This window comes from Glycine soja, chromosome 10 (genome assembly GCF_004193775.1).
Source record: "Glycine soja cultivar W05 chromosome 10, ASM419377v2, whole genome shotgun sequence".
NCBI lineage: Eukaryota > Viridiplantae > Streptophyta > Magnoliopsida > Fabales > Fabaceae > Glycine > Glycine soja.
The window spans coordinates 13,796,428-13,810,585 of NC_041011.1; the positions used below are offsets into that span (position 1 = coordinate 13,796,428).

The 14,158-nt window shown below is 32.6% G+C and overlaps 1 protein-coding gene across 1 annotated transcript; it reads left to right on the forward strand.

The window, feature by feature from the left end:
* The first annotated feature begins 12,330 nt into the window (after positions 1-12,330).
* LOC114371433 lies at positions 12,331-13,026 on the forward strand. The gene has a single exon (XM_028328879.1). The coding sequence runs from the start codon at positions 12,331-12,333 to the stop codon at positions 13,024-13,026; it is 696 nt and encodes a 231-aa protein (XP_028184680.1).
* Positions 13,027-14,158: the final 1,132 nt, after the last annotated feature.

Here is a 14,158-nt window from a genome sequence, read left to right on the forward strand (position 1 = left end):
CATTGTCATATCTCAGTTGCTTTATAGGCTTGTCAAAATTTGTTTTAACAAAAACAAAGAAATTCTTGATCAACTGAGTAGCCTCAGACTTATTTTTCATTAAATATAACCATGTAAACCTAGAACTATCATCAACAATAGTCAAAAAGTAATGCTTTCCATCATGAATAGCATGTTGATATGGTCCCCAAGTGTCCACATGTATGAGATCAAATGGGGACTCAGAATAATGGTTATTTGAAATAAAAGAAAGCCTTCTAAATTTGGACAGGGGGCAAACCATGCAATCTTTATAACTATGAGATGTCAAATGCAATGAATTTTTATTTGCAAAAAGTTTCAAAATCTTGTTAGATACATGTCCCAAACGGGAATGCCACAAAGATTGTTCACTAAGAACATTATTACAACCTGTAACTACATCATTACAATTTGAAGAGTGTGAATTCACAAGTGTGCGTGAGGCGGAAAATGTGAGTGTGTGCTCTGTATAGAGAAGAAATAGATCAAGATGGAGATCACCTCTGCCAATTGTCTTGTGTGTTTGAGTGTCCTGGAAAAGAACAAAAGTGTCTTCAAACAACACACCAATTTTACAATTGGGAGTGATCTTAGGCACAGAAATCAGATTGACATGAAAAGAGGGAATATAAAGGACATTATGCAAAACAATGCGAGAATTTATCCTAACAGAACCAGTTCCAACCACTTGAACTCTAGTTCCATTTGGTAGAAGCACAAACTTGTTTTTCAAGAATTTGAAGTTAAAGAGAAATTCAGGAAAGCAAGTAATGTGAGTTGTTGCTCCAGAATCAACAATCCAAGCATTAGGTGCTTGGAAAGGGGAATTTAAAGTAGAGTTTGACATGCCTATGATTTCAATACATGTCTGTCAGAGGAGTCTTGTTGAGAGGCACTAGGCAGCTGTGCCATTTGAGCTTGAAGGAGGGCAAGAACTTGCTGGCATTGTTGTTGAGACCAAGATTGGCTTTGTTCTCCTGATGCAACATCAAGAATGTTATTCACTGAGTTATTTGCAGCTGAAGTATTCCCAGATTTCTTGAAGCTTGGAGGGTATCCATGGATCTTGAAGCATTTTTCCTTTGTGTGCCCATGGAAGTTGCAATGAGAGCAGAACGGTCTATTCTTGCGAGTAGGTTTTCCCTTAGCATTGGATAGGGTTACAGCACAAGCCATTTCAGCAGGAGGAGCAAAATTTGGTTGAACACCAACAACCCTATGAGTTTCATCTTGAAGCAATAATGAGAAGGTCTCATCAATATCCGGAATCGGTTTCATCAACAAGATTTGACCTCTAGCATGGGCAAAACTCTCGTTGACACCCATTAGAAATGACATGACAAATTCCTCTTTGATGGAAGCAAGAAGTGGAGCAACCCCGCCATAATTACAACTGTGATTGGCCTTGAGTTCACCCAGCTCAGCCCAAAGCCCTTTGAATCGCGTGAAGTAGATATTGATGGAGTTCGTTCCTTGAACACAATTGAGTAATGCTTTCCGCAATTGGAAGATTCTGGGTCCGTTCTTGATGTTGAAATGTTTCTCAAGATCGTTCCAGATGTTGGATGCAGAGGTTGAGTAAATGACACTCGCGCTAATTTCCTTTATGAGTGAATTCAAGATCCACGACGCAACAATGCTGTTGTTTCTTTTCCACGTGTGAAGCTTTGCAGTATCATTGGAATCAGGAATTGGGATGCTGCCATTGACGAAGCCCAATTTGTTCCGACCATCGAGAGCCAAGATCATAGAGCGTCGCCATGTGAGATAGTTCAAGCCGTCGAGGGGCTTGGAAACGAGCACCAATTCGGGGTTATCCGTATGGTGGATGTGGAAAGGATCTGTGGGTCGACCGGAGAATAAAGAGTCATCGCCGGAGTGGAGTGAGAGGTGGTGGTCATTACGGGGTTTTCTTCTTCTGATACCATATTAGAACAAAAGGTAAAAGCAATTGAAAAAAATGAATTCTTATTCCTTTAGCTCATTGTACAATGTACAATATATACAATAACAGAAACAGAAAAGACTAACTTAACCAACTAATCATAATGGACTAATAGCTAAGCTAACTATGGTAATAATCCTAACTAAAGTTGGTTGTAATAAAAGGCAAGCCAGAAAAAGAATTCAATATTTTTTGGTAAAGGAGGCTTCCGGAAGCTAGCAAGAGCAATTCTCCAACAAGGAAGAAGGAACCATAGGCTCACTAATTATATTCCTTCTTCGATTGATAATGCAACGATGAGCCTGTTTTTGTCAACAACAAAAAAAAATTATTTAATTTAATTGGTGGCACTAAATTTCTTAAATTTATATATTTTATTTCAAAATTATCCTTAATATTAATCAGACATAATTTTATTCTTTTTTCAAATATTTTATTATTTTAATTCTTAATCTCTCTCAACCTTAATCTATTTATTGCTTTAGTTTTTATTGACTATGAATGTGAATAGTTGAAGTAAGGTTCCTAAAATTCTCTTTATACAAGACAAATTTACTTCCAATTAAGGAGCTTAAAATGTTTATATATTCTACTTACTATATATTGAACTCAGAAAAATGACTCATAATTAATTTATTTTTGTGAAAAACAAATTAATGAATGAGACATTCTAGATTAGTTCTTACTCCCTCTAGTCCTTTCTATAAGATCTAAACTAGACGTTTGGTTTAATCCTTTTATAAGATTCAATCTAAAATGTCTTTTGCATTAATTATTTTTTAAGATAAATACCCTTAATTATGATGATGTGACAAAAAACACCACAAAAAGGAAATTGAATTGTGGTTTCACAAACTTTGACTCCTTTTTGAAAAATAAAGAATCTTTTGATATAAGTTCAGAATGAAAATGCAAACAGTTTTGGAAAAAAGTTTTAGTAGTTCAAAACTCTATTTCAAAATGATGTGCTTAGTTGGAAATCCTTTGACGAAAAGATTGAGTCCTAATTTCCTTTATAAAAAAGTTAACTTGACTTAAAGACTTATAAATATTAGTTAACATATCACAATTTAAAATCAGTGTAAAGAGAGGAAGAAGGTGATGCACAATGATTTTTATACTTTTTTCACCCAAACCTTAAGCTAGGTCCTGTCTTCATCCTTCAAGATGATATTTCACTAACACAACCAGACACTACTAGACCGACAAACCACTGGATTTCAACAACCTGCCAGTAATTCCACCGAACTTCACACCTAGCCACAGCTACACCAGTTATACCACTGGTTACAACCCTTGCCAGCCACCTACTGGACTTTCAACAACAAAAGATCTTTGTGTTTTGACTACACAAATACAAATTTCTCCTGATAAGAGGGTTTCCACTTAGAAAATTACAATATCAATCTTTTATATATCTTAGACCTATATCAATTTACAAATTTTTACCAGAGTGGGTCACTAACTCTTTATTGAGAGGATTGAAGACACAATGGCATGCATAGTCAATAAAGAGTATTTTAGGAATAAAGACACAATGGCATGCATAGTCAATAAAGACACAATGGAATACATTAACCTCTTAGACTCTTTATAAATCTTACTTTGTCTTATATAAAGAGTATTTTAGGAAACTTAATTTAATTATTTGCATGCATAGTCAATAAAGATTAAAATAATAAATATATTAATAATGAGAAATATTAAAGGAATTAAAATTAATAAAAATATATAATTAAAGATGCCTCTTTAATGTTAGGGATAATTTACAAAAAAAAGTATAAATTTTGGATTTAATGATACTAACAAAATTAACTAATTTTTTAATTTTGATAATATTGTGTGGATCTTATAAAAGAAAAAAAAAAACCTAAACTATGGTTCTTATAGACCGGATCACCGGAAGGAGTATAACTAATGGAAAATTATATTGGTTTTTAAAATTCCAATAATTTATGCGTTTTTCTCTCCTTTGTTTTGTTGTGTTCAGCCCCGCACATTTTATAAACCTGTATAGGTACATATAATTGATGTTGTTGCTAAGCATAGACCCTAAACGTAGCCTATATTCATCAACAGGGTAAGGCTAATGTATCACTGTACTTTCAGGCATGACAGGCAACGACGTTAGAACAAAAGGTTTGTTGCCAAACATAAAAAATATGTGAGTTCCCTTTCTCGTTGATTATTATACAATACGATATTAGATTAAGTCCTACACGTAGAGGCTATAAGTCATACATGCATGCACATACAATTTCCAATGTAGCAATTTGTTCTTCAAAAAGAAAAATATTTAGAGTTAGAGTTAGTTGTTTTTTATGCACGTACGCAAACATGGAATGCAGAGGGAAGTTATGAAGCATACTTTTGTCTTTGAAACGATATTTTGTATGTTATCATCATGATCAAGTTAATTGTTCCATATAATTAATGTTGCTAATTTAATATAAAGCTGTTCCTAGAACTTTACAAATAAAGACAAATTCATAAATAAAAAAATTCATTTAATGGTTGGTATTCATAAAAAAAGACAAATTCCTTAAAAAATAAAAAGACAAATTAACTTTATGTAAAAGTTATTACTCAAGGGAAAAAAATATAATCAAAATAAGTTATACTTAAAAAATAGTAACTTTACGTTTTCTTCAAATACTTCCTCCTATTCTTAATTATAAAGTCCAAACTAAAAGTATAATTTGATCAATTTTATAAGATTTAATCTATAGTTTTTCAAGCATTATTATTTTTTCAGAATGACATTTTTCATTAACTTCAGTTCTAGAATGATATGATAGTGAAAAAGCATAACACATCAATGTTTATTAGTTTTGTTTAGGAAAAAAAATACTAATTTAAGAAATTTAATATTCTCAACTAAATTAATTAAATTAATTATTTAATCTATACGAATTAATTAATTGGGCCTTATAATAAGGATTAAAGAATATATTTTTTTAATAATATCATCAATATTTTATAAGAGAATATAAAAATAATATACATATAGTATTAAAATTATAAAAATGTTCAATATTTTAATTATTTTAAAATTAGAAAATTAGTCAGAAAACAGTTATGAGAAATTTACTATTATAATGGTTTAATTGCTCTTTTTATCCCCAAAATTTTATAATCTCGTGGATTTTTCCTTCACAGAATATTTTCCACAAATCCCCATCCTTCCCTCAATTTATAAAAAGTTACATTTTATTTTAATTTCGTCGGTTTAAAGGCAAAACTGTCACAAAATCATCTTAACTAAATAATTTAAAAAAAACATTTATGACCAAATAAACATTGTTAAGGTAAACCATATATCTTAATTTTTTTAAATAGAATCTAGCTCATCACTAAATTTGTCATCATCCAATCAATCACTATGATACTTATTTAGTGATTGCACGCTGTTTCTTTTATATTTTTAACACTAACATTTTTTTATTTAAAAGGAGAAGTCAAATTTTGATATTAGAGAATTTATAACATCTAGTGATCATATTAGCTACTACATACACATCAATGAAAAGCTATCAAAATATATATTATTAGTGATAGCGTCTTATTAATTAGCAACGGAAAATATCAGTCACTATTAGTGTCTGATTTATAAACCAGTGGCTGAACACATAAATGAAAAACGTCTATAAACGTCCGATTTCAATCACTAACTCATTTAACGACCAAATTTGCACATATGGTATTCTTTTGTGGTGTTTTATTCATAAATTACCACCCTTACTGGATCAAATAAGAAAGTTATATATATAAAAGAGAAGAGTTGGTACACCACAAGATATATAAATTCAAAAGAATAAAATAAAATTGGAAGGCCTTTCAATCGCTCGTTTTCTCTAATAAAAGTAAAAAATCTTATACCTTTTGTTCTTTTATATTCTTTTTCTGTGTTTAGAAGGGGAATAAAGGATCTTTACATGACATGAGATGTTACATAAACATTCGAAGGAATAGAACATTTGACTCTTACGATACAAACTAAATTAACTTTCAAATTTAAACAGAATAACATAGTTTTGTCATGATCAAATAGTTAATTAAAAAATATTTAGAGACAGTAGTGCACGCATCCCAGAATAGACAAGAGGCATAAAAGATAGAATCTGTAATTTCTCACTCACAGCTGCCACTATGATATAAAACAATAATATTGTGAATATTTATAGGATACCTGCAGCGACAAGAAGCAACCAGTCCCAATATGTCCCCAACATTTTTATCGGTGTGTGCACTCTGGTCGGCTAAACCAACTATATATGAGCTTCTTATACAAATTAATTCATAATATTATATTCAATGCTCACTGTGTGTGCACCTTTGCACTGAGAATTTTCTTCTACTAAAACTGTGTATATTTGGGTATTAGTATGAATAACTTTTTTATATGATATACTCATATCCCATGACAAGAACATTAGTAATGTTGTAACTATATAATCCTACTTTTTAACTCTATAAAAACTTTCTTCAATTTATATAACTAAGTATTAACATTAATAAAGTTATGCATATTTTGTTAACGCAAGGAAAAAGTATTATGTGGTTATATATAGATCAAAGTGGTATATATACAGTTACAAAATAGAATAATATGAAATACAATTAATATTGGTTACATTTAAATTGCAATCGTGAGAATATTGTAAAATCCGGATATTATATTTAACTCCTTCCGATAAAAAAATTATAATTTATTTTATAATATGAATAATTTTATATAAACAATTGAGTTTCTAATATACATATGGTTGCTGAATATATTATATAGAACACTGATAATTACGAAAATCACAGAAGATAAATGTTTTGGTATGTCAAAAAGTATTATATTATTTAAGAGTAGAAACTGAGAGTCTTCATAAACACTCTTCTTTGTTAAACTATTGAAGCACCTGACTTTTAAAGAAAAATAGGCAAATCGAGTATTAAAGCATATACAATACTTCGTTACGTCAAATCAGATAACTCCAATTAATAATAATTAAAAAAATATAAAGATAAAAATAAAATGAATTTATTTAATTTTTGGAAATTTTGTATAAACATAACTAGTTTGCAATTGCGATGCATGTTGTACATCTCTTGGTTGTTAATATTATTATTATTAATATTTCTCTTTTGGATACATAAATAGTCGTTGTTATATTCCTGAGTGAAACAGTAAAAGCAGAAGAGCCTTGCAGTGTTAACTTCAGGTTTTAGGTCTGAATGTTGACGAGCATATAATGACATGCATTCTGTTCACTAATTGACCCCATCAATGGAGAAAGGGGCCAAAAGAGTGTGTTGGCCTAGGCCAGTGTGAGCAACAGTAGATCTAGTCTAAATTGAAACTATAAAAGAATTAATTATAGCATGACAGAGGAATGAGAAGAAGAGCCAAACAAAAAAGGCTAGCTAGATTAGAATCAGATATATTATACTATCATTTTAATTAATTATCAAGACATTATATATTTATATACCACACTTTGAGAATTAAATAACTATGCTGCAAAGATTACCAGCATTGCCACCGTATGAAAGGGTACACATGCTTTGGTTGTAGCTATAGCTAGGGACACATGGTGTGTCTCACTCTAAATTGGTTTCAGATCATGATCTATAACCTAGCTATTGACAATTACTAATGTATTATTATTGGTATTCTATATATTATTCATTGGAAGAATGTTAACCTACTTCTATAACACATTCATTCTAATAGTAAATTATTTATTATTAATTAACATTTATTAAAAATTATAAAATCATAAGTATACTTATTCTATAATTAAGAAGTGAAATTCACATAACTTTATAATTTCTAATAAAATTTAGTCAGATAGTGTATTAAAAAAATGAGTTTAAAAGTATATGGCTAGCATTCCCCTATTCATATAATAAATTTTTAGCGTGATTTTACACATTCACATTCTTTTATATTTCTCAATCGCACATCACTTAATTACACACTTCTTTTTATCTCCCTCCCTTATGTATGTGTAATATGTAAAAAGTTAATATATAAATAACATTACTCTTCTATAATATATACATATGCTACACAATTTAATCTATCAAGAGTATAGTGATCACTGAGAGAATGCAAAATGTTGTTGCTGGCTTCAAAATCAAACCTATCATCTGGTTTCGTGAGAAGATAAAGCAATGGTATATAGCTCATGCTTTGACTAGGACAACCTCATCTTTATCTTTTATCCACTATTTTAATCAAGTTCCTACTTGTATTTCAGATTTGATTAGTAGTTTACAATAATTTAATGTTTATATATTGTTAGTGTAAAATAATTTTATAATATCATTCAATCACAAATCATCATTTAAATTATTTTAAGGTAATTATTTTAAAAGTTAATAAACTTATCATACATAATAGATTATGATTTGATGAGTGTATAAATTTTTTTTCTCTTAATAAAATACCATAATCCTATTTCTATTAAAACAAAAAGGAGAGTATAGTGATCACTTGGAAGTTATAGAATCAGAGTTAATGTCTGTTACAGTTACACCATAAATATAGGCTTTATTTATTCATCTCTGTATTCACTGGCTTGCGTGGCTGTAACATCCAGGACCACTTTCTTCTGCCTCCTCTACATCTCCTCATGTTTTTTTTTTTTACTTTCCATTTTTTTTCAAACGATCATGGAGATTTTTTTTCCAAACAAAGTTCCAAGCCCCAACTAAAACAATTTATACTCAATTTCCCTGTTACATTCTCTTTGAGATGAACATACATATTGCACATGCATGCTATGAGCCTATGACTCGATTATGCAATACGGTAATACACAATCTAATCGTTATAGGAAATGACATTATTACTATTCACATTCAGACCTAATAAGAGTACAAAGCGTGTGTCCACGTTCAGATTGCGAAGTAATAATACATATGTAGGACAGTCGTAAGATTTTGTACAAAAAATCAAGGAACAAAAGCTTAGTTGAATCATGAATGCCCTTTATGGTTTCAACTTCACTCTGCAACACGCGAAATTATTAGCTAATTTTATTTGACAATTACTTGTTTGTGATCCCAGTCAATTTATATTTAATTAGTTTTCAATTTATAAAAAAGAATTAATAATATTTGATTATGTTGATATAAAGATTAATCAAAACTAAGTAGACTAAAACTACCTAATATTCTTAACATATGAAAATTATAATAGTTTCAAACTACCTAATATTTTTTCCTATTACACTTTGCTCCCTGATTAAACTTTATCAGAGACGACACTAATATATAGTTGAAAAACGTCTACATCTTGTTTAGTAGAAGCTTGGAACTCCTAATCGTATTTGAAAAATTATAAAGCTCTACATAGTTGATCTTCAACTTTGACTATAGGCTTAAAAAATTAATACAATGTTTATTTTCTCACATTTAAACATTTAAATTTATTTCGAAATAAGAAGAATTAATTACTTGGGACATACGTATGACGAACTATAGATGGCGAACCGAGACAAGCATGTGAAAGTTGAAAAGTGCCCATCACAATTAAAGATTTGATAAATGTATTGCGGTTTTTCTATGAACAGAATATTTTAAATTATGATATGCACTTTCAATTAATTTCACACGCATAGCTTGATATGTATAGACTTAAATAACAAATGCCTAAAAAATTATGTTTAATAAAACAATGTTCACTATTAAATTGGATAGGTATTCGACTATGTCGGTTGAGTACCTATACGATCCTAGATAAATACAAAATAATTAAACTAATGGATAATCATGAAATTAGGCCAATTAATCATGCTTGGAAGACGGATTACCTAAATGCACTACTACAAAATATAGATTTAACATCGCACGATTAACATTGATTTTTTAGAAAACCGATGTTAAGAAAAGCACGGTGGCATTTTTGTAAATAAGTCGAGTTAGTTAACATCGGTTATTTAAATAACCGATGTTAAGTTGTTAACATCGGTTTTCTTTATAAAATCGATGTTGGGTTATAGATAACCCAGAAGGTTCTCCCCCCGCGCGCTAGCTCAGTCTTAGAAACAAAAGTCTCTTTCTCCCTCACCGCGAAGACCTGTCACTGTCGTCTCCTCCTCACCATCGTCGTCGCTGGGGTTCGTGACCGTCGTCGGGGTTCATGATCGCTGAGGTCCATTGGAGTCTGACTTCAACATTCAACACTAACACCAACACTGCAGTTTCAACATTTTAGGAACAGGAACAGGAACCCCCATAGTCCATAGTTTCTCAGTCAGGTAATTCCTTATCTGCAATTTCTTGAAATGAGCTTTGTAAGTTAAACCCTATATGGTTGTTTTTCACCACCCCCATACTCCATAGTTGGTACAATGTTTATTTAACCCTATATGGATGTTTGTTGTCGAGGGTCATTTCCCGGTTAATATCAGGGACCTCAAGCAGGCTCCCGGGCAATGGTTTGAAAGGCTTCAGACTACCTTACTTTAGTTAGGGTTTGTGGCAAGTAAATGTGTAATCCTTCTGTATTCATTTACAAGACCAAATCGCACACTGTATTTTGGCAGTACAAAAATTATAAACTTCAAACGGTTGTAACTTTTGATAGAAATGTTCGTTTGAGCCCCATAATATATCAAAATGCTCGAAATTGAAGGAGGAATCCCCTGCCAAATCCCATGGTCAACTGATTTTTCCAAAAAAAATGCCTCTAAGTAGGTGAAAAATAGGATTTAAGATTCAACCACCAATTTTTCCAAAAGTTTCAAGTTTTGTTATTCTATAATAACCTAGTTTGGTCAATTTGCCCTGTATATCTCCTTGGGTATGTTGATGACATTATAATTACTGGTAGTACTATTCCTTTAATTCAACAAATTACTTCTCAGTTGAACTCAAAATTATCTGCAACATAGCTTAGGGAAAAGGTTTTGGCTAAACAGCTTATCGTACATTAATTATATTCCTGCCATTGACCAATGGACATATGCTTTGACTAAACCCTTGTCTCCTACTAGGTTCGGTTTTCTGAGGACCAAACTAAATGTGATTGAGTTTGTTTTAAAGACTCAATTGGACACTCACTTAATTATGACAGTTACCAAGTTAGTTATGATAGTTACCAAGTTAGTACTTAGTTAAGCGTCAGTGTTAGATAAGAGTTTGTTAAAAGGTTAGTTAGTAATAACTAAGAGTTCTAGAACTCTATATATACTAATCTTTGTAACATAAATCAGTTGCCCAATGCCCAATCATAATATAAGAAGGTAACAGAAATCACTTGGCTAGACTTGTTGTTGATAGGAGGAGCATAAATGAAGCACCCAAAATTAGCAAAAGAAAACCATGGATTAAAGCAAATAAGAAAAGAGAAACATATGGGAAAATTAGGCTTACCAATAATGTCAACATCTATTTTTTGGCCACATCCTATGGTTGTGCATACATGATAACCTGCATTTATCACTTTGTTAGAGGATGAAGATTCCATCCTACTTAAAATTTAACTCTAAGATATACACAAAAATTGACTTCAATTGGATACAGTTCATGTATCAAAAGCTTTAAATGGTTGAGCAAGGTAGAGGCATAAACCCAAAATTAATTTTCTTGGCCTACAGATGATGAAGGGGACATGTTATTTAGACCCTAAAATAATCTCTACTACATAACATAACCACTCTACAAATAATTCCATTGTACAGAAGCTGAAACAATTTTTTCTTTTATGATGTATGGACACATTTTTTTCCAGAATTTTCAATGACAAAGTGAAAGAATGCACATATGAACACATAGAAGAAAATGAATTAGTAATTAAAATCATCTACACACAAGAAAGCATGTTGGTAATTAAAATCAGCAACACACAAAAATGATGGCGACGACGACGACGACGAAGCGGGGGCGAGGGCGTCCGAAATCCACGGTGCCTTCGTCAACGAAGAATCAGAATTCGATCGGAGATGGAAACAGGGAAGCATGATGAGACTGAAGATGAGAACAAACTGGATGGGGAAAAGCTGATTGAGGAGAGATCCAAAGAGGTGGAAACCCCTAAAGATGATCCGAAAGGAAATCAAGAGGCGAGAAGATTATGGGTTGACGTGATAAGTGAGAATCGAAATCCAACAAAAGGAAGGATGATGTCTTATGTGGCACCGAAAATGGTAGAGGGACAAATTGAAATCGAGATTGAGGATGAGGACATCGAATCTGAAATTAGATATTGGGAAAATGCCCTAATCCTATATGTGCTGGGGGGTGACCTCAGTATGAATACGATTAAGAATTTCATGGAGAGAAACTAGAATTTTGTGCAGCTGCCAGACTTGTATTATCACAATGATGGGTACTTACTGCTAAGATTCAAATCACATGACGATATGGAAGTGGTGGTGATGAAGGGTCCTTATACAATAAGAAGCATGCCGGTGGTACTTAAAGAGTGGAGACCTGATTTTAGTCTGAAGCAGGACATGCTACGAACCATACCGATATGCATAAAACTTCCCAAGCTCCCGTTGTATCTTTGGGGCGAACGAAGCCTTAACAAAATTGGCAGTGCCATTGGTACACCCATGGTTACTGATGAATGCACTACCCACAAACTCAAAGTTTCCTATGCCAGGATGTTAGTGGAGGTCGACATTACTAGAAAATTGGTGGAAGAAATTGCTATCAAGGATAAAGATGGTCGGAAAATAATGCAACCCATTGAGTATGAATGGAGGCCCAAGTTTTGTGATAAATGTCAGAAGATAGGGCATCAATGTGGAAATGGGGTCAAGAAGAAAAAATGGCAGCCTAAGCCTCAACAGGAGAGAAAACATGAAATCCCTGTTGAGGTCTCTACACCAAGGAAAGAAACAACAACGAGTAAAGCTAATGGAGATGAAGGAAAGACATGGATTAGAACTACTAAAGATGATGAAGAGATGTGGACTAAAGTGAGCAAAGCTTCAAAGGATAGAGGTAAATCTATTACATATACTGAGTCCTCAAATACAGTGCATTGTACCAATGGATTTAGGGTGTTGGAGGTTTTGAATGGCCCCCAAGCCTTCGATCGGGGACCATGATTACTTCATGGAATGTAAGGGGGCTTAACAAGGTTGGAAAGCTAAGGGAGATAAGCTCCCATCTCCTAGAGCTTCAGCCAGAAATTGCAATTTTGATCGAAACAAGAGTTAAAGAAAATAAAGATGCTAATGTTAGAGAGAAACTTCGGCTAAATGGGAATTATCTTGATAACTATACTTGTCATGCAAATGGTAGGCTTTGGATCCATTGGGACTTAAATAGGGTGGATGTGAAATGTGTTAGTAGGACTAGCCAACTTATACACTGTGGTGTTTATGATGTAACTGGAAATTTCAAGTTTTGGCTAACTGCTATTTATGCAAGTAATGCATTGGATAGAAGGAAAATTTTATGGAAAGATATTGAGAAAATTCATGAGACTCATCAAGGGGCTTGGTGTGTGGTGGGTGACTATAACAACGTGGCCAAGGCCCAAGACAGAATTGGCGGAAAGATGGTTACCGAAGCGGAATTTGTTGATCTGCAAAACATGATGGATGTTACCGGTCTAAGTGAGATGGATAGTATTGGTGATTTCTTCACCTGGTCGAATAAGCGCAGCGCTGATCCAATATATTCCCGCATTGACAGAGTCCTAGCTAATGTCCTTTGGTTTCAAGAGAATACAGATAAGGTGTTGAATGTCCTTCCCCCCAACATTTCGGATCATTCCTTGTTGTATCTGAATGCTGATCGTGCTAGGAGGATGCACGGTTCTTTCAAATTCAATAATTATATGGTTGATATTGCAGGATTTAAGGAAGTAGTTCAGGAAAGCTGGAAGCAACCTGCAAAAGGTAGTCCAATGGGTGTTTTATGGCACAAACTGAAAAGATTGAAACAAGTGCTGAAAGATTTTAATAAACCTGCCAATGATATCAAGCAGAAAATCGTGAAGGCTAGACAAGAGCTTCACAACGCACAGAATGAGTTAATCAATTGCAGGTTTGACAGTCAAAAGATGGAGGTGGTTAAAAAGCTAACAGAGGATGTTATTAGATGGAACTCCATGGAAGATAATTATATGATGCAGAAAGCGAAACTTGACTGGCTGAAAATGGGTGATGATAACAGTGCTTTTTTTCATGCGTATGTGAAGACTAAAAGTAAAACCAAAAGTATGAGAATGGT

What these genes read in the sequence shown, in the direction of transcription:
- LOC114371433 (XM_028328879.1), top strand. Translation starts at nt 12,331, where the DNA reads ATGGAAGTGGTGGTGATGAAGGGTCCTTATACAATAAGAAGCATGCCG.